Genomic DNA, 20,860 nt, shown 5'->3' with positions numbered 1-20,860 from the left:
CGTGTTGTCGGTTGTATTCTCGGGCTGTCTGAGCTGCAACCTAAGTTAAGGTAAATAAGTCCTCTATTTATTTAAGGATTGCTATGATTCATATTTGTCACCGTGGGTACCAGCACTATGTCCTGGGACTGGTACCGAGATCGCGGTTTCGTAGGAAGCGGTTCGCGCCGTTTTCCCTACGACACGCTCCTGTCAGGTGCCGTTGTACGGCGGTATCAGATTGGGGTGTGACACTACTAGACTTCATCCAGAGATTGTAGGGTTACTAATAGATAGTAGGATGCACAATGGATAAAACAAAAGTCCAAACTTGTGACATTAATAATACAAGCATACCTCTTATAGTCTATTAAGATACTAATGAAAAGTGGACTAAGGGAATCTTCTTGGAAGCAAAGCAAGTCTCAAAATATATTAGAACACTGACTCAATGAAAGTGCCGTCAGTAGTGGTGTGACATTTCGACTTGTGCTTGATCATTCGGAGTTTCTTTTTGCCACCATTGCCGTTGCCATTGCCATTACCATGGCCATTGCAACTGTTGCTTGCACTGCCATTGCAATTGCTGCTTGCAATTCTGTTGTCTTTGCCACCGTTGGCACTGCCATTCCCATTGCCCTGGTAGGTACGTGGCACCACCTCCACACCGGTTATGATAGCAAATGTCTGGTCAATGAAATCATCGCCGTAGTAGCTAATTCTCGTAGTATTGAAGAACCTTGCAATGCAGAACTTGCCCGAGCCTATGTTGACAAGCTGAGGCCCCTGCAGTAGATCCCAGTCCTCCAGCGGGTCAAACTCCTTCCAAGTGCCAACTAGCTGTGGTTTGGAGTCCAGGTTGGAGAGATCAGCAGCAGATAGGTGGTTCTTGTCAGAGAATCCAAACCAGAGATTGAGTTCCGGCACATACTCAATCTTGCCATACAAGGGTAGCATCCACTTGCCAACCGGGCTCCAAGTGTGGGTCGCAATGTCCATGCAGTAGGTGCCAACGTCCTCCATTGATATCAAGATTTAGGTGCCACCACCGACCACTGCGTAGGACATGATCTCGGAGCGGACCTTCATCTGCATGGGGTCACGTAGGTAAGGCGGCGGCGGCAGCAGTTGGCACTTCCAGTACTTGAAGGATGTCTTCTTGTGCTGCTGGCCATAGGTGTACGCCTCAAACTGGTCACTCGTCTGGTCTTTGTAGCGCAGCTCCATATTGGGACTGCTCTCCATGACAAAGAGGGTGCCAACATAGTCTTCATCATACTCCTCCTCGTCCATGTTTTGACTGACTGCGCTCGGGATGAAGAGGGAGAGGGGTTTTTCCTTGGGTTTGTGGAGGCTGGGCATGGTCACCACGTGGTGCGTCTCGGCGTCGAAGAGGAAGGTGCGCCCAGACTGGTCCGCGCAGAGCATCTTGCTCTCCGTGAGTGGGAGGTATTGGATGCTCCTCCTCTGGTCGTCGTCCTTGGGTGAAGCTCGGAACGTGATGATCGGGTCGGGAAGATGAATCCTCGGCATCTTTGACGCCTCACAGTCGGCATTGGCCACCGATCCTTTTCCGTTTAGTGGTGGTCCTGGGTTAAAGAATTTCTGGCGCGCTAGGTCGATGCGGCGCAGCGACCTCAACCCAAGGATGCGGCTGTCCATAATCACATTCAGAAAGCGTCGCGAGAGGCTCATCGTCGATCCACAAACTTCAAAGGAAAAAAAAATCATCAGAAAATATAGTGAAGATTCAGTAAGAACGAGAGGGAAAAAAAAAAAGAAAGAACAGACAATCTCCGTGATTTGGGTACGGTACTAGCTAGCAAGATTAGATTGCGGGGAAGAAAGAGTAGAAGCACGGAGCAACAAACCGATTCGATCTGCTTTGCAGTCAATCCAGGGAGCGTCCGGCCTGCTCTGCTGCAGGATAAGATGGTATCACAAGTTCTGCAAATATCAAAGATAAAACAACGAGAAAATGAAAAAAAATTGGCTTTCCAACCGAGAGGATAAAGATAAAACAGATGTAGAAGTAGAAGCAGCGGACCTGGGGCACTCGGTTGGAAGGGGCAGGGCGTAGGCGTAGCTCCCCAGTGGCCGGCCGGAGGACGAAGGCGAGCAAGATGGCGGCGGAAGGGCGAGAGAAGGCGATGGGGATGGATTTCTTTCTAGGTCTGGACGCCTCGGGACAATATAGTAAACGAACCTACACGTCTCTCCATGGGAGAAGACAGTTATTCAAAGCTTCTCCAGATTTCATCTCAAATTTAATGTACTTCTTTTTAAAAAAATCACGACGAAGTTCTTTAATGTTATTAGTACCTTCATAAAAATTATTCAAAGCAACCCAAATCTCATGAGCAGTTTGAAGATGAGCAATACGATCATAATCCGAACGAGAAATCCCACTCAAAAGAATATTGCGAGCTTTGCAATTTAGTTCAAAAGTAGTTTTTTCAGCAGCAATATTAATAGTTTCAAGAATCACATAAGAAAGAGAAACTTTTCTCCAAATATTATAATTCTCAGCCATAATGTAAGATTGCATCCTACTACACCAATGAGAAAAATCTGTTCCATCGAAAATATGAGGCTTAGTTGTAAACTTATTAGAAGTAGCCATGGAAAAAACTCAAGATCGGTAAAGATCAAAAAGAGCAAATGTGGCTCTGATACCACTTGTAGGATCGAATCACAAGAACTAGTCCAACCAGAGGGGGGTGAATAGTTGGTATATCCAAAAACCAAAAACTTTTAGTGGAAATAAAAGTTACCCTCGAAATCAATGGATCGCGGTCTGACCGAAGTAGTAGCGCCGGTCTGACTGCCTGAATATCGTCGGTCTGACCAAGGTTGTAACACCAGTCGAACCGCCGAGATCAATCGCCAGCTCCTGTCGCCGCCGCCGGTCTGACCGCCCTAGTACCGCCAGTCGGACCGCCGCGATGCCGCCGGTCTGACCGCTGGTGAGATGCCGGTTAGACCGCCGAAACCCGGTGAAACATAAATCGAAGAACTCTCAAAGTAGATGAAAACTTTATTGCTTCTCTCTGTGTTTACAAAGTGCACCAACAGCACTCCTTACAAAAATCTCGACTAAACTCGAAACCCTAACTAAACTAGCAACTCAATTGCTCTCAAAAGCGATACCGGGAAGCCTCACGCTCTCTCTCTATTTATACATGAGGTAGGCAGCCTAAAGCCACGAACCAAACTCATACTAAGAGTCCTAAACACCTTAGGAAACCCTCTAGTACAAGAAATAAACTCCACATAACCAATCGTACCAAATTTGGACTCCTTCCAAATTCGACTCCGCATCCCATACGCACACAATACCTCCATCGTATGCCATATAGAATCTCCATCAACCACGTACATCAACTCTAGCCTTAGTATCCCGCATGATATCTGACCACCACGGACATCGTCTTACCACCAAGCCGACTCCCGGTCCATCACCGCAAATACTCTCCCGAGGCATCGAGTCACCTACACATGAAACAAACAAAGAAACCATATTTCGAGACCAAGCTATCTCCAACTCGACTCATTGTTAGCAAAGAACAGTATTACATACGTATAGTATCCATCTAGAAGCCATAACCATGAAACAATCATGGATATCCAAATAAACAACACGAAACCGAAACCGACACAGCGTCGGCCAGTCAGACCGCGGGCAAGCCGGTCTGACCGCTCACATAGCGCCGGTCTGACCGGCAACCACCGCCCGATCTGACCGGTCCCGACAAACCAGTAAACCCTGTTCATCTCCTGGAAATTGATTATCTCCAAAACCACTTCGACGATAATCTCCAAATATCAAAACCGATAATCACAGGTACCAATTGTTCATCACAGAATTAGAATCAAAACACACGTTGATCTTACAGCTACAACCGATTAAATGCCGTATCTCGCATGTATATCATCAGTTGTAAGTCATCAATTTATCCTTATACATCGATACCATACTATTATTATGTTTGTACCGCGCTATTAGTAAGTGAAAGTTAATAATAGGTAAAAAATAACAATTTAAGTAGTGATTTAATATATATGTCTAATGTCTATGTCAAGTGGTCAGACTCATCCAACTTATATAACAATTAGATAAAAATAACTATGCAAAACCACCTTAGGTGGTTCTATAAATGGTATTGTCAAATTGAGGGGATTGAATATTCGGTTTCAAAGTTTAGGGTGCTAGATAAACTTTAATTTAAAGTTTTTTTTTTTTGGGGGGGGGGGAATCTGGACCTTTCCTTTAACTATTTCCTACACCCCAAATACATGCAAAAGTCTAACAAGTTGGATCTGTTCTAGTTTAAGCCAGAGGAGTCCAGTATGATTCTGCACGGTGGTGACATTTGCCTCGATCTTCTTTTTTTTCTGGCTTGGAGAGAGTAGTCCACACCGCTGAAAATTTCCGATGTCTCTAGTTCCAAGATTACCAATATGATGTAGAGTATTCCATTGTATTGGTATGCCATTCCCTAGGCAGAGACAACATCAACAATTGTTGATATGACCTTACCATCATGATCCCATTGTATGTTCATCTATATATATAGATAGATATATAATGAAAGTATAACTCCCTGGTCCCCGGCGTCTGCATTAACTAGAATACATAATAATTTATGATACAACTGCAGCAGAATCATAGACAGGACTTGCAGACCAAACTCTGGTGGACAAAAAGATATAGGTTGTGTTTAGTTGGATCCAAAGTTTGAATTTTGGTTGAAATTGGAGATGATGTGACTGAAAAGTTGGGTGTGTATGACAGGTTGATGTGATGGAAAAGGACTGAAGTTTGGATCCAAACTTTGGATCTAAACACATCCATATATAAGGGAAAATATCATTTATGTATATGACGGTCTGTTTTTGGGTACACTGTTTGGAAGGCTGTTCACCTATCTTATAGAGGGAGGAAGAAAAAGGTCTTACAGTTACAGAGTGATTTGTTTTTAGAGTAATTCTCAGTTAGTACGTCATATAATGTCAAATTCTAGAATTAGAGAGAGATAACATGGATCTTTTTTTTTTCACGAATGTTGTGAATTCCTTAGTGCTTTGTGAAATGCACGAAAGGAGAATTTGTATGGACTCCCAAGTGTACAGTTCTTTTGCATCTTGCATGGAAGAACATCATTTTCTGCTGTTAATCCTGATTCACGAGCAGCAACCACATAATTGGCTGCACTTGCCACTCTGGTCCGTGGCCAGGAGACTGTTCCTAAACAGACTGAATTTCCGGTGTCTCCTAGTCCCACTCCCAACTCCGAAGCATACTTTCTCCGTCTCATTCGTTTTTTTTGACGGAGAAAGTATATCAGTAAATAGCAACATTGAGTCATCTACGACTGCGTTTGACCTTGAACTCTCATCGATCCTCTTTCGGGGTCATATTATCATACATAGTTGCATGCATGTCTTCTGTTCCGTGTTGTGATGCAACTATGGGCCTGTGGCAGCTATTTATCACTGAATCGTACATGGACTTTTCCGAACCATATAACTCTGGCAGAAACATATTACTAATGACAATAAATTATTGCTGGAGAAGAGCACATAAATGATGATGTAAGCATACGATGGTCTATTTCTAAGACAATTTGTATGGAGGGTTTATTGGTAGTACAAGTAATAATATTCGGAAAGTTTCGGAAACTGACTCTAACTGTGTTATGTCGAGTGTGAATTAGACCCCAAGCACGTGCTTTCGTATTAGCCACCCCCACCTGACCATACAGTGCAAAAATTCATTGAATAGAGCAGGAGAAAACTTACAAGACTAGAGTCCTAGGAGGCAATAGCTAGGAAAGAAAAAAAAATAATCACCACCACATAGTCCAAGAGAAGGCCAGCACTGTACCGGTTACTGCTAAGTGTGACTGGCAGCCGCTAGGCTAACAAAGAAACTATAGCCGAGATCGTCCATGATCTTCTGCTGATGGTTTCCCAATTCTTCCTAATTTCACGAGGTTGGAAGCTATGCCATCTTTCGCTGCATTAGCCATATGCATGACGGCAACCAGACGACATTTGGCCCCCGTGTTTCATGGCGGTAGCATTACCTCTAGACACTATCGAATTTCCGATGCATCCTAGTCCCCAATTAATATATCACTATCCCATAATCCCATTTCATGCCTATGATGCTCATCGACGATATATACGTGGAGCTGCAATGGTTGTGTTTGGAGGAGCAATGGCTACAGCTCGGCTACATGTACATGAGGTTGAATGCCATATCCTGGGCTCCAATGAGGCTGTGGCAATATTAAGACCTGACTATGGGGCATTTTTCTGTCTATATTTGTGTTCTTGTAGATCAATTCTTATGATATGTGATGCTTCATAATTGCAAAGAGATCAAACTGATAGATCCAGTACAACTGGCATTAATTTTTAGCTGTTATATAATCCGAGGTCCGAATGTGGTAAAGTGTGCCAAATTGTTTCATACTGATAGAGATGGACTACTGGTTGAGCTGCTATTTTTATGTCAGGAGTAGATGAAATTTACTTTGTAAACACTCCGGGGATGCACTAATGCACCTTTATCATTCTAGCTGAATTTTCTCATCTCATATTATAAGAGAACCTCTCCTTTATAAAGTAGATATATTAGAAAACTTTCCTTCTCATCACACTTTTAATCGATTAATCCCATCTTTGCCTTCTAATGCCATCGATGTTCTCAGTTTGTTTTTTCAAAAGATATTATAACTATTTGAATGACATGTAAAAAACCATTTGAATGACATGTTAAAAAATGGGGGATATTCCCTTAGGACAAAAACATGCGCGTTGAAGTGTGAGTATGAAATTGTTTCTATTGGACAAAAAAAAAAGTCACTGTTAACTAATGTCTTCTCTTAATCAGAATAGCACAACTATATATGCCTATATTATAAATATATAATATCACAACTAATGCGCGGTGCACTGTCTTCTGAACTCGTTGCTGTGGGCTTTTGTATCAAGAATCATTTATTTGAATGCAGCTGGGAAAGAGTTGGACAAATGGATGTGTGAAAAAAGTAGCCAATATAATGTGACAGTAAAGCACAACACAACGTTCAGGTATCTTTTTTTTTGTTAATAGGGACTGTCTGTATATCTCTTGATAGAAAATCTCACCTTCCATCTTTCAAATTTTAGACTATCGGATATGCTTTAAGATTCGTGCAGAAACATTAACCCTAGCTCTTTTCCTTCCGTTCCCCTCGCATCGCTCGTTCCGCCGCGCCCATCGTGCTTTTGTTCGCTCCGCCTGATCCCCCGCCGCCACCGCCCTACTGTGTCGCCGCCCGCCTCGCCGGCTGGCCGGAGGGTGTCAACGGCGCCGGCGAGACCCCCCGGCCAGCCTCCTCCCCCTCCCCCCTCCTTCCTCCCCGAGCGTCGGCAACGAGATGCCCCCGCCGCCAACGCCGGCCCACCGCCGTCCTCTAGCCCCATGGCTCCGGCGCCGCTGCCGACGCCTCGCCGCTCACCCGATACGCCGCCCACCGCCGGGCTGCCGCCTCCCCCGGCCATCCCTCTAGAGCCGGCAAACTCCTCCCCTTCCCCCTCCCCCTCCCACCCCCACCCCACCCCACTCTACCCCGGGACCCTAACTCGTAGGATCCTTCGCCAAAGTCTAGGGTGTCGCCGGCGCCGAAAAAGAAGAGGAGGTCATCGGAGTTGGAAGAGAACCTGGAGCACGAATCTCGAAGCTCATCCGGAGTCCCGAAATTTGCAAGATTTGGGGATGGAATTTCTGTCGAAAGAAGGTTAGCCGTTTCGTTAATGGATAATATAGGCAGAATTAAACAATGCATGTCATACCAAATGCCCAATTCCAGAAAGAAAGCTTACAATGATTTTCTTGGATGCATAATGTGACATATGTATGCAAAAATAGCTAGTTTTTAGCTTAGAAAGGAACAGGGATATCAGTGCTGTGAAGTGTCCAGTGTCTCCTAGTTCGCTCTGTTTTTCACACGAAGCTCGTCGAAGATGCAGCGTTTCATCCTCTTGTTCATGCTGAAGAGACTAAACATGTTAGTCCTGAATTTCCTATGCCTCCCAAGTCCACAAAGATCAGTGACGATCATGTCCACAGTTCGAGCAGTACTAATCTAGCTAGCGATACACAGATACAGGCTGCAGGCTGCAGCTGCTCCTGTTTTGTGATCACCAGGAACGTTGTCACTCACACACCATATCCTTCCTGGTCTCAGCTCTGGAGGCAAGATATATATGGGCATCAATTAATTAATCTAATGCGGATGGTTTAATGGATGATTGGTGTCTCGGTGAAAATTGGGTGCCTATATTTATCTTCTCAGAGAAGATGCAGAGACGATGTTTTACTGGCTATATATGTAGCCACACAACGGCGCCGACGAAGTAAGCACTATTATACGTTCTAACTGGCGGAGTTATACTGAAGCAAATGGTAAGTGCTTAATTTCATGAAACCATAAGTTCATATACTCTTCTTTGAAGTAGTATGAGTTAGCGTTGAAGTATATGAGTTGGTAATTGTTTCTCCTGCTTAATAAGTGCTTAATTTCAAGCCATAATAATGCCATTAAGTTCTTGATCATAAATTGTACTTGTGGGCTGTGGTCTTACGTTGCTAGCTCAGCTCCCAATCGTGCCTGTACATCATCTAGATTTTCATAAGATTGCTCTTAGCGTAATGGATAACAATTGTAGTTGTAACGGATGCGATAGTATTTATTTTCATATATTATCTAATTTGATAAATAAACCTGCGCAAACAAAACCATCATTATTGTTGACACGAAATATAAACACATGCGGGCTTATATATAATCAACTGAAGTTTTTTAACGTGCCATCACATTCTAGCTTGTTCAACAACTATTAGCTTTATGGCATGCTGGGTAGAGACGACATCACGAACTGGGCCATCTTACTCCATTACCAATGAGATGGACTCCGATGGCAAGTCATTTGTTCCTTAGATTTCAAGACATGGATACTTGACCGTGGTCCGTGGAGACCGCTGAATTTCCGATACCTCCTAATCCCGAAATTTCGGCACCCCTCTCCCCCCACGGCAAGAGATTATCTCGGCCAATTTTTTTTGGTTTTTCTCATTTTTTTACGGATTTGATCAAAATATAGTCAAATTCAGTTAAAATATGTTAAGATTTTAAAAAAAAAACCGGTCAAAAAATGCCAAAAAATCCTGAATTTTTAGGAATTACAGTAGAACCAAAATGGCCAAAATTTTGGAAGAAATCGAAATTGAAAACCTTGCATATCCACACCTCATTGCGCGCGCTGTTGGTGTACCGCTGGGGCGCCTGGTCACATACTGCCAAAGTGCAAAGTCCAATCAAATTTGTTCCTTCTCCTTAGTAAGAAAGAATGGTGGAATTGTAAATTTATCTGATTTCTATCGAGCCATGGATCTAAGTAACCAAGATTACTAACACCTGATACCTTCCAAGCCAAAAGCAACCCATGCCTGGCATATCTACCAATTGTTTTGCTATTCCCTACCTGGCTACTTCAGCTTGCAGTAACGTTAGACATTGTCTTCCATTGCACACACTTGACCTCCTTAGCAACCTCTTTTAAAGGCCATATAGTACTATATATATATTGTGTAATATCTAGGTGAAAGCAATCGCATGGACTTTACTGAAGCCTGATAATTCACAGCCATGACCTATGGCCATGTGGACTCTAAACGTACTCTGACGATCATCCATACCAGTGTATGCTGAAAACATCGCTTGCTTTTTTTTTTCTTTACAAATTAAAGAAAAGTATGTATCAACACAACGTCAATATATTAGGCCAGGTGGCTAGGTGCACGTGCAGTTGATCACTAATTAGGCTTTCGACTCAGCCATTAACCCAACTAGCAGAAATCCAAAATCTCCCAAGCCATCAGCCCAACTCAGCATTGGAAATTTAGCATAGTTAAATTTTGTTTCTCAGCTAGCAATCTATCATCTCTGCTCGGCTGCTCCTAGAATTGCAAGTTTGCAAAAGGTCGAAAAGGATATTTTTGAATTATTATTCAAGCTGCAGCAGTAGTACTCCTACTGTAGATAACAATAAGAATACAAGCTAGACAACCTGAAATGGCAAGAGTGAAGTTTATTGCTCGGATATTATTATTGATCTAGGAATGCTGAACCAATTGTTAGTATCCATTTGAGATTAGAGATCAAGTGAATATTGAATTGTCGTGTGATGTATTTTGCCTTTTTTTCTCTCTCAATGTTTTCATATGAAACCACTTCAAATTACAGCCACGTTTGTCTTGTATGCGAGATAATTGAGTTAACGTTGGTGTTCAGTTCAACCCCTCCCACTTTTCTACGCTGGATCCACCGCTGCTCTCTTATTCATGATGAGGAGACTAATCCTGGTGCTGACAAATTTCCTATGCCTCCCAAGTCCACAGATCAACTGACAATCACGTAGACAACTTGAGACCAAACCATGACTACCAAGCTCTAGCGGTCTACCTAGGGGTGTAAGTGGGTCAGCTGCGAACCCACTTATAGGTTAAAATAAGCGGGCTCGCGGCTTATTTTAGCCTATAAGTGGGTTTCGCGGGTTAGCCACTTACACCCCTAGGTCTACCTAGCAACCTAGCATGCATGAGCATACAATGCATGCTGTTCCCTCTCCCCTTTTGTGATCAACACAGACAACCAAACCTTACATGCTGTAATAACGCACGCAATTCGAATGCAAACATGTGATGTGTGGTATGTAGGGTTAGTTGGCGTCTCGTTGAGAAAGGAGTGTACACATTTTATCTTCTCAGAGAAGATAAAGCGGCGATAGATCATGCGAAATGGAGGTCTAGTATGTTGAATAATACCATATTAGTTGTGGAAGGACAATAAACCTAATATATAAGTGGGAGAACCCCTTACCTCATTGGCTCGTTTTTAGAGTGGGAAAGACCCTTTACGATTATACAATTGGTATCAGAGGCTAACTAGTTGAACAACTCTAACCCGAGAGACAAAATGTGTGAATGCTTGATGGACTGTGCGTGCATGCGGGGCCTATATACCTGAGTGACCGTGGGCGGTGAAGGAACGGTGAACGGCTGAGGGACACCAACTTGTGAAGGGGGGAGAGTATTGAATAGTCTCACATTGATTGCGGGAGGGCACAAGAGAGGTTATGTATAAGTGGAGGAGCCCTTCATCCCATTGGTTAGTTTTTGGGGTGGGAAAGACCCTTTATGATATTACATAGTACATGTTGTATTGTATCTACGAGTGATTTCTTGTTACCGATCTCTGCCTTTTCTGTACTGGCTACTTGTTCATATGGTGTTTAATTTCTACTCCCTCCGTCCAAAAAAAACCTTTTTTTTTGGACGAAGGGAGTAAGTTCTAACTGGCAGAGCTATACTGAAGTAGATGATAGGTGCTTAGCTTCAACTCATAAGTTTGCACTCTTCTTTGAAGTATGTGTTCGAAATTGCAGATGAATATAAAGTCACTATTAATGCCGTAGTTCTTGAGAATGGAGTGTGCTAACTTAGGCCTCAACTGCGCAGCACCATCTAGATTTTCATAATATTTTTTCTTAAGAGTTATTAATGGATAATATAACTGCAGTTATACATAGCATTCTCCTATACGCCTATTAATTAGTACATTTGGTAATTTTTTGTCAGGCTAAATTATGACGACATGAACTTCACCCTCTCAACCCCTTTTCGATGTCATATATAGTTGTGGATGGATAAGGATCCGGTGCTGTCATACTAGGGATTGCAAGTTTGGCAGTTGGGATCGCTTTCCATCATTGGATAAAGGCAGTCAACGGTCCAAACATATGCTACAGTGATTTAAACAGTAACTGTTACAATACAACTTTGTACGGTCTCCTGTGAACAGTATTTAGGAAATATCTAAGATGTTAATTTCTGATCCAATGGTAGCTGTAGGACTGCTTAAGTTGAATTAGATATAGCTACTGCAGGTGATTCCAATCCAGGTGTGGATATGTTCTTTTGTTCTGTGCAATAATGCAACTAGCTGTCACTGAACCACACATGGGCTTGCAGTCTGTTGCAGACTAAACTCTAGCAGATATGTTAGTACTAACAATTAAGTAAGCAAATTAACAAGGAAAAAGAAACTACTACACAGGGAAGAAAAAAAAAACACTTTGCTTTGTTTGTATTGGTTGTTGTCTTTTTTGCTTTTTCTTTTATTTATGATGTCGGACGTCGCTGGGGCACGAGCAAACTCCAAGTTACGGGCTACTGTTATCTTTTCTAGTACATGTTCTATAGTGTATTTAAAAATATTATTATCCTGTTATTTATTTTGCACCGAGGTCTTCAGTTTCTAGCTATGACTCTTAGTACGCAGAATGCGCTTGCTCGTAATTTGTATGTAGTATTTTTGAGACAAAATACTTCTCGGTGCCTCCTGCCATGAGGTTTAGTGTCAAATTGTGCCCGCGAAGCAATTATTTTAATTAAGCATATCTCTCGAAGCAACTCAGTCGTACCAAATTTGGTAGTACAGCACGAAATCAAACCAGACTTGGGGTTGGAGCTCAACCTCGTGATCACAGGAAACTAACGGCTTACACCAGACTAAACTGAATGAGCGTTCTGTCTGCCGCTGCTCCGGCTCTCAGCCATGGGCAAACAATCACAGGTCCTCCACAATCTGACCAGGACACGACGGTGGCTTCTATGTTCCTGATGCCTCTCAAGCTTATGCCATATAGACTTACTCCTTGGACCTCATGACCGATGTGTAGTTTCTTTTATATATTTTGGGCCGGGGTTTGCAAAAAGGGTAATATATGTTCCTCCATACAGCCAATATATGTATACAAACAGTGCTTCATCAAGACAGTTTGACCCTACTGTTTCGACTGATTTCCCTATGCATCCCATCCCTATGCTACTGCGCTACCAGCAACAATCTAGCATACCAACGGCAATGAACTTTGAAACCACCTAATGAAGTGAACCACTGCCTCCCTGATGAGTTCTCAGTTACTCTCTCAGTATATGTTATATATACAGATGAAGCTACACACATGTTGCATGCAATTTAACTGCAATGTAGTTATATATGTGCATGAGTAACCTATACTCCCATGTCCTGACGTGTAGTTTTCTAGTACAAAGTACAGAATCACTGCCTGCACTACGCCGGACCAGGTCATCTCTGACGGGCCCAAACCCTCACTTTTGATGGGTTTGGTCTTGGTCAGTGATTAGTGGTCACTGATGACAAAATCACCTGTGACGGATGAAACACCCGTCACAGATAACCCATCTCTGACCGGTATATAACTCATCTCTGACGGGTTAAAACTTGTCACCCGTCACAGATGAGTCATCAGTGACGTGTCGTAACTACCTGACCGTCACTGATGACTCATCTCTGACGGGTTGTAACTTACGACCCGTCACTGATGACAAAGCAAGAAATACAATTTTTGAATTTTAAACGCAACAAAAAACCTCAAAAAAATATTTTGAATTTTACTAGCCATCCTATACATGGTTACACATCACTACCTACAAATTCACAATTTTTCACGCAATATAACTTGGATGCTACAAGTGAGATTCGAACTCAAGACCTCAACCTCCATATAGAGTTCCCTTACCAACTCACCTACTCAACACATATTGACTACTAACCCAATGTTATTATTTTGTCTATGCTTGTCTGAATCATTTAACATATATTTAACACCCTAAATGACTTCAAATGAAAATATTATCAACTAAATAGTTATAGATCTCATCGTGTTTTATAACTTTTACATAGAAAATATCTTCATCCGATGTTGTTTGAAGAATTCAAAATTTCATTTTTCAAAATATATCTCACTTTATAAACATGTAAATTTTGTGAAATGAAAATATTTTCAATTATAATGTTGTAGATCTGATTGAGTTCTATGACTTTGATACGGGGCATGTATCCATCCATGTCATTTGAAAAAAAACTCAAAATTTTGTTTTTAAAAGTAGATCTGATCACTTGTAATGCATGTTCGGGGATGTAAACGATCTCTAATAGAAATGTTGTTAGTTATAAAGTTGTGGATATCATTGAGAGCTACAACTTTTATATAAGACATGTTTCAATCCGAGGTTTTTTTGCAAAATTTAAAAATTTGAATTTTCACTCATCACTGACGGGTCATAACTACCACCCGTCAGAGATAACGTTATCTGTGACGTGTGTTAGTTAAAGACCCGTTAGAGATGAGTGGTCTCTTTTGTGATGGTTCATAATACTACACCCGTCACAGATGACATGTCATTTGTGACGAGCCATGGTTGTGATCCGTCACAGACGATCTGTGACGGGTTACAAGTGCAAGCCGTCACATATGACTTCACATCTGTGACGGGTCCTCCCTGGTAGCCATATATTGAAGAGGATATTTTTTCGGCCCGTCAGAGATGACTCATCTTTGACGAGTTGCGTTGGCCCGTCACAGATGACCCGTCACTGAAGCCCGGATCTGTAGTAGTGCTGGCTCATAACCAGCATTACGTACTGCCAGTTTTCGAACAGCCAGTGGGCAATGAACGGACAGTGATACTCTGGTTCACACAAGTTTGGATGGGAAAACTTCCTATACGGTATGAACTGGTACAAATACTCATTGATTGCCAGTTCAATCCAAATCACTACTGATGAGCTGGTGCCTGGTAGTGATTGCCGGTTATGTACTAGCTAGTGAGTTACAAGCATGCTGTTTTGTAGTAAAAGTTCCACAAAAGATGCTAGAGATTGTTCTTATTTCCCCTTCTCTTGCTATACTGGCTCAGTCGATTGAACAAAAGCATATTAATTGGGTTTCTTAATCAGAGTATATACCTACTACGGCAACGTGACATAATTAATGAACATTTATCAAGACAGCAAAATGTCAAAATGGTTTGAGAAGAGCATCAAAATAGTGATGACCATTTCTTGAGCAGGGAACAACACGTCATGAAGTATTAAACCAATCATCGTCAGAACACTCTTGGATTGCTACTCTTGTATAAGTATTAAACCAATCTGTACCAAATTAAACTTTGGAATCTTATGTTAAAGCTGATGAGCAATCTCGTGTGTAAACCTGTTCCGAAGATCACTTCGTCGGTTTGGTTTGGTTCCCCATGTCTTTCAATCCTGTATTGGTCTCTCAATGGAAGCAAGTTGTGCAGTGGTGAAGCTAGATGGTAGGGAAGCAGATCCTCTGATGCAAACTGCCCCCTGACATGGTCGCTGACATGCGGGCCCATGGTCGGTGAAGCCCATGTAATTGCTTTGTTTGTATTGGTTGTTGTCTTTTTTGTCTCTTCCTTTTATTTATGATGTCGGATGTCGCTAGGGCACGAGCAAACTCCAAGTCACACGCTACCGCTGTCTTTGCTAGTACATGTTCTATAGCGTGTATTTAAAAATATTACTGTCCTGTTATTTATTTCGCACCGAGGTTTTCAATCCCTAGCTATGACCCTTAATTAGTATGTAGAATGCGCTTGCTCATAATTTGTATGTAGTGTTTTTGAGACAAGATCCTTCTCGGTGCCTCATGCCATCAGGTTTAGTGCCAAATTGTGCCCAAGAAGCAATTATTTTGATTAAAGCATATCGTAGCAACTCGGTCGTACCAAATTTGGTACTACAGAACGAAATCAAACCAGACTTGGGGTTGGAGACTTGGAGGTCAACCTCGTGATCACGGGAAACTAACGGCTTACACCAGATTAAACCGAATGAGCGTTCTGCATGCCGCTGGTTCGGCTCTCAGCCATGGGCAAACAATCACAGGTCCTCCACAATCTGACCAGCACAACGATGGTGGCTTCTATATTCCTCATGCCTCTCAAGCTTATGCCATATAACTGAATTCAGAATAGAAAGATTTAAAATAAAATAAAAAAGAAATACCCAATATCTTGCTTCACACACTTCTTGGACCTCAAACCCATGTATAGTTTCTTTTATATATTAATTCTGGGGTTTGCAAAAAAGGGTAATATGTGTTCTTCCATACAGCCAATATATGTACACAAACAGTGCTTCATCAAGACAGTTTGACACTATGTAGTGTAGATTACTGCTCAATCTTCGGCCTGTCTGTCTTTTTAAGGCCATTGCTGTTGATACTTGTGTCAATATAAACTTATCCAAATGCAACTAGTCTACTCACCAGTCATAACTACGCAGGACGATAAATAGATATTTTTGTTTCAGAATCAATTTCACCCCCACATGCACGTGCACATTCCATCTGCAGAATAATCCAATTATTCAGTTTCTGACAGTTCGTAATGCGTGCAAATTATGACGTTAATCAGTGATAAAGCACTTGTCAAAATTATTCATATATAGTACTTCTGTGTTCACCGTTCATCATGACAATAACACGCAGGACCCTTTGTGTGCTATGATATGTCAGTCACATTGGTAAATCATAAAATAATCTCGCATCTAAAGAGTGGCAAATTAATAAAGGGGGATAAATCTATTATACCCTCTTTAACCATTATGTTTATCTAAACTGTTTAACCATTATTATACTCTCTCTTTAACCATTATGTACTGTAACCTCAACTTCAAAACCGAATATCCAACACCACGAACTATATATCGAAACCATTCAAATCACACCCCTCATCCAAACCAAGGTTTTTTTTTCTACATGGACACACTCAGATAAAAAACATTAAAAAGAAAGAGTAGGGCCCACATGTCATAGGCTCCTCCCTATTCTTTCTCCTGCTTCTCTCACGTCGTCTCTCACAATTTCATGACCATGAGCAGGTTGGGGCCAGCGAGCTCGTCTTGCAAACCAATTGTCCGGAAGCCTGCTCAGGTGTCTAGTTGTCGCCGTGCGTGGCCAAACAGATCGGGAGAAAGAGAAGTGCATATGAGATGGGAGAGGTGGGCTGACATGTTGGGCCCACTGTTTTATTTTTGTTTTTTACACGTGGCACCTAATTACTATATCAAAAGTTGACTAACAAACCAACTGTGGTCTAAACCCGCTCCGGAGCTCTTAGCCATTAGTACAAATGGACTTTTAATGAGCCACTTGTAAAAGTAAAACCCTGGTGATAGATTATCACAGTAAGGGTTATCACACTGCACTGCAGTGTCTACTACTGAAGCTGAGCAATTATTTTTTTTTACCAAATCACTGCCCAGGGAAGGGGAGGGGGGGGGACCCCACGTGAATTTCGTTTCAAAGTAAGATTAGGTTTACACTGAGATTACATCAGGGTAGATATTGATTTTCAGACATCTACAATACATCTTTCACTATTCTTCAGTCTAACAACCCATAGGTTAGCTTCTTCCGGTCACCTTCTGAGGGCATTTCCAATTGAGGGCGGGATGTGTCTGAAGACAACACTGCTTCCGTAGCACCCGGAAGCATAGAAAGTAGAACAGTTGGAAGTGTTTTGCCGGAAGATGGAAGTGTTTTACCGGAAGAGTCTGAGGATGTTTCAGACGGTGGAGGAGTTTTGTGTCTTCCAATATTTGAGCATTAAGAAATAGTTTGAGCAATTGTTTCAACTGATTTCCCCACGCCTCCCATCCCTATGCTACCCTCGCCACGGCAGTGAGTTGTGAAACCACTGCCTCCCCTTGATGTGTTGTTCTCAGTTGCTCACTCAGTATATGTTATATACTAGTTGGGTGCCCGTGCGTTGCAACGGCGAAAAATATATGCATTAAAGCATCTCGCCTATTATGACTGGCAAATGAAGAGGATAGAATGTGGCTAATGTTCCTCTAAACAAAGGAATATGGTTAATGTATCAGACTATCAGGTATACTTGAAAAGAATTTCTCTAACCATTAGGCATTGGCACAGAAGAATACGGTTTCATTTTCTAAGATCACAAGTTCTGAATATTACCCTCTCAGGTGATACATAGTTAGTTGATGTTTTCCTCAAAACAAAATTGGTTGGTGCTTCGGGAAGCAGTCACGGACATCACACACATGAGTAAATTTATCAAGGGTCATGCACTTGATAAATCAAAATTGGAGTGTGACCTTTTTGGGGTCTGCTGATAATAATCTTCTGGTACATGCTAAATTTCAAGTTATATGCCTTGAACAAACTATATATATATACAAAACTGAAAATCATCTTAAAGGATTACAACTGAATTTACATGGAATCTAATCCATTAAAGACATAAATGAATCTGAGTAATTCTCTGGACAGTACACTGTGTGTTCATAGTAATCTTTAAAAGCTTATAGAATCCTCAGTACATCGAGTTGCAATTTTGCATAGATAAATACAATTCTCTAAGAAACAGGAATGAATAATAAGAAATGTCAGTGGTAGCATATTAGGCAACTGTGGAGGCACAAATGGACGCGCCAAGAAAATGTAGAAATGTGCTATCAATTGCAACTTAGTGAACAAATCTTGGAGAAGAACAATATAGTTTATTAGTTCAGACAAAAATGAGAGTTTTAACTTCTATACTGAGAAATGGAATTTTATACAAAACCATATGCCTTTGAAGCATGAAAAAAGGGGTCACTCCTATGATCACCAGGAAAAAGGCAACATCAAATGAGATTGTAATTTTATAGTGATCAATAGAATTTTAGTACTGACCTGATTATTTGACAGAGTCTGATTATTTGACAGAGTCTCTGTTCACAATTCAAATTAATCTGCTTTAGTCACTACTCATATTGGAACACTATTCCATGTATATACCTTGAGACAAATTCCAGGCCTGCTGATCGATTATGAATTGACTAGCACATTTGGACTGCAGTGAAAACAGAAGAAAAATGATATCTAAGTTGCTATCAATTGCAACTTAGTGAACAAATCTTGGAGAAGAACAATATAGTTTATTAGTTCAGACAAAAATGAGAGTTTTAACTTCTATACTGAGAAATGGAATTTTATACAAAACCATATGCCTTTGAAGCATGAAAAAAGGGGTCACTCCTATGATCACCAGGAAAAAGGCAACATCAAATGAGATTGTAATTTTATAGTGATCAATAGAATTTTAGTACTGACCTGATTATTTGACAGAGTCTCTGTTCACAATTCAAATTAATCTGCTTTAGTCACTACTCATATTGGAACACTATTCCATGTATATACCTTGAGACAAATTCCAGGCCTGCTGATCGATTATGAATTGACCAACACATTTGGACTGTAGTGAAAATGATATCTCAGTCAATAAAAAAAGCCAACGTGTGAGAATAGCCGGTAAATTAGAACTAAACTGCACATAGATATTATACTGCTCTTCCTTCCTAATATCTGACCATGTACTAATTTGGCTACTCCCAAGAATCAGATGGGAATGATTAGAAGAAACCACTGTGTACAACTATGATATGAAGTATATGAACCGTTCATATCTAAAACTCTGCATTGCAACAAGACTACCTGACCAAACTGATCCATGGAAGCAAATCTGAAAAATACATCAAGCTTAACCAATGTAAACAAAGAAAAAAAAATCGAACGGGATGCTCATCAGCCGGGATAACACCAGATAAAATATGACATGCTCACAGCCATCAAGAAAGAATGTTGATGGCAGCGGCATGCATGCCAGGAGATACTTAACGATCTTCTCCACCAAGAAATAGCACAACCCATGTCATAATTAACATGCAACATGGATCTGGCTAGGTGTCACGCCCCGAACTAATCCCGACCGGAAATAGCCCGTGACGCTCCAAATTAACCTGTTAATCGATACCAGTCCCAGGAAACAGTGTTGGTATCATAGGGAGATAGAATGTCACAGCAACAGAGGTCTCTTTATTATAGAGTAGAGGTACAGTCATGTTGGGCTGCGGACAGATCCCGAGCTCACAACTGCATTACAAAAGGGAAACGGAAGCCAGGACTTGGACCAATCAACACAGGCGCGACTTGGGAACTAAGCCGAAACCCTAAAACTCATCGTAGCCGGCTTGCTCCTGGAAGAACTCCTTATCAGCGGGTTCCGCTTCATCTTCTTCAGCAACTGGGGGGATTATTTATATAGAGCAAGGGTGAGTACGGGAGTACTCAACAAGCCATGGGAAATAAGTGTTTAATGCAGGCTTCAAGGAAAGGTTGTTGTTTTTGCAATTGATTTTATTTGAACTCTTTTCTAAAAACAACTAAGTGAGTGCTTCTCAAACGACACGGATGAGACAGTGCGTCTCGTCCGGTCGGAGTATGTGCAATGTATCAATCTTTAAAATAGATCAAGATTGGCACCCGGCCAACAGCTTTCAAACGGCCACCCGGGCCAACAACTTTCAAACGGCCACCCGGGCCTAGCTGATCCCATCAGCTGCAGATTTTCCAAACATCGATCTCCTTTCCACCACAGCAATTTCACAAACAGTAGGCAAACAAAACTACGCTAGGAATCACCTCACATCCGCCCATGACCGTGGGCACGGCTGTTCGAACAGTTAGTTAACCTCTGCAGAAGGGGTACACTTTACCCACACGACATTACTAACCCGGATCACCCAGCCCGTGGGGATCGGCCACGTTGGGAGACCTCCAAGCTTTCATGACAAGGCATTTCGAAAGCCGACACAGGTTTACCATATGCCGACGAGAGGGGTCCCAGACCAACAACAAGTTAGGTCCCAGACCATACTGTGCCAGGAAGCCCAGGGGTCCTCCCCGACACCACCCCGGCGAATCCACATGTCTCTCGGCATCAAGGCTCCCCTGATAAGCTAGTTACTCAGCCAGGGGTGTCCCATTCCACCCATGTGGTCGTACTTGTCTTATGTTTGGATGAAATTCCAAGGAATCGGTCCTTAAGTGCGAGAGAGGGAAACCGTACACCCGGTACGTTCCC

The 20,860-nt window shown here is 41.9% G+C and overlaps 1 protein-coding gene across 1 annotated transcript; it reads right to left on the bottom strand.

Annotated features, from left to right (window-relative positions):
- Nucleotides 1-262: 262 nt before the first annotated feature.
- LOC4335852 (uncharacterized) lies at nt 263-2,183 on the bottom strand. The gene is made up of 3 exons (XM_026024734.2): nt 2,027-2,183; nt 1,851-1,926; nt 263-1,688 (listed from the first exon to the last, which is right to left on the bottom strand). The coding sequence occupies exon 3, from the start codon at nt 1,672-1,674 to the stop codon at nt 1,015-1,017; it is 660 nt and encodes a 219-aa protein (XP_025880519.1). The 5' UTR covers nt 1,675-1,688; nt 1,851-1,926; nt 2,027-2,183; the 3' UTR covers nt 263-1,014.
- Nucleotides 2,184-20,860: the final 18,677 nt, after the last annotated feature.

The sequence above is a fragment of the Oryza sativa genome, chromosome 4 (assembly GCF_034140825.1).
Source record: "Oryza sativa Japonica Group chromosome 4, ASM3414082v1".
NCBI lineage: Eukaryota > Viridiplantae > Streptophyta > Magnoliopsida > Poales > Poaceae > Oryza > Oryza sativa.
Note: the sequence above shows the minus strand (reverse complement) of the source record. Positions and strands in the feature narration are given on the sequence as shown.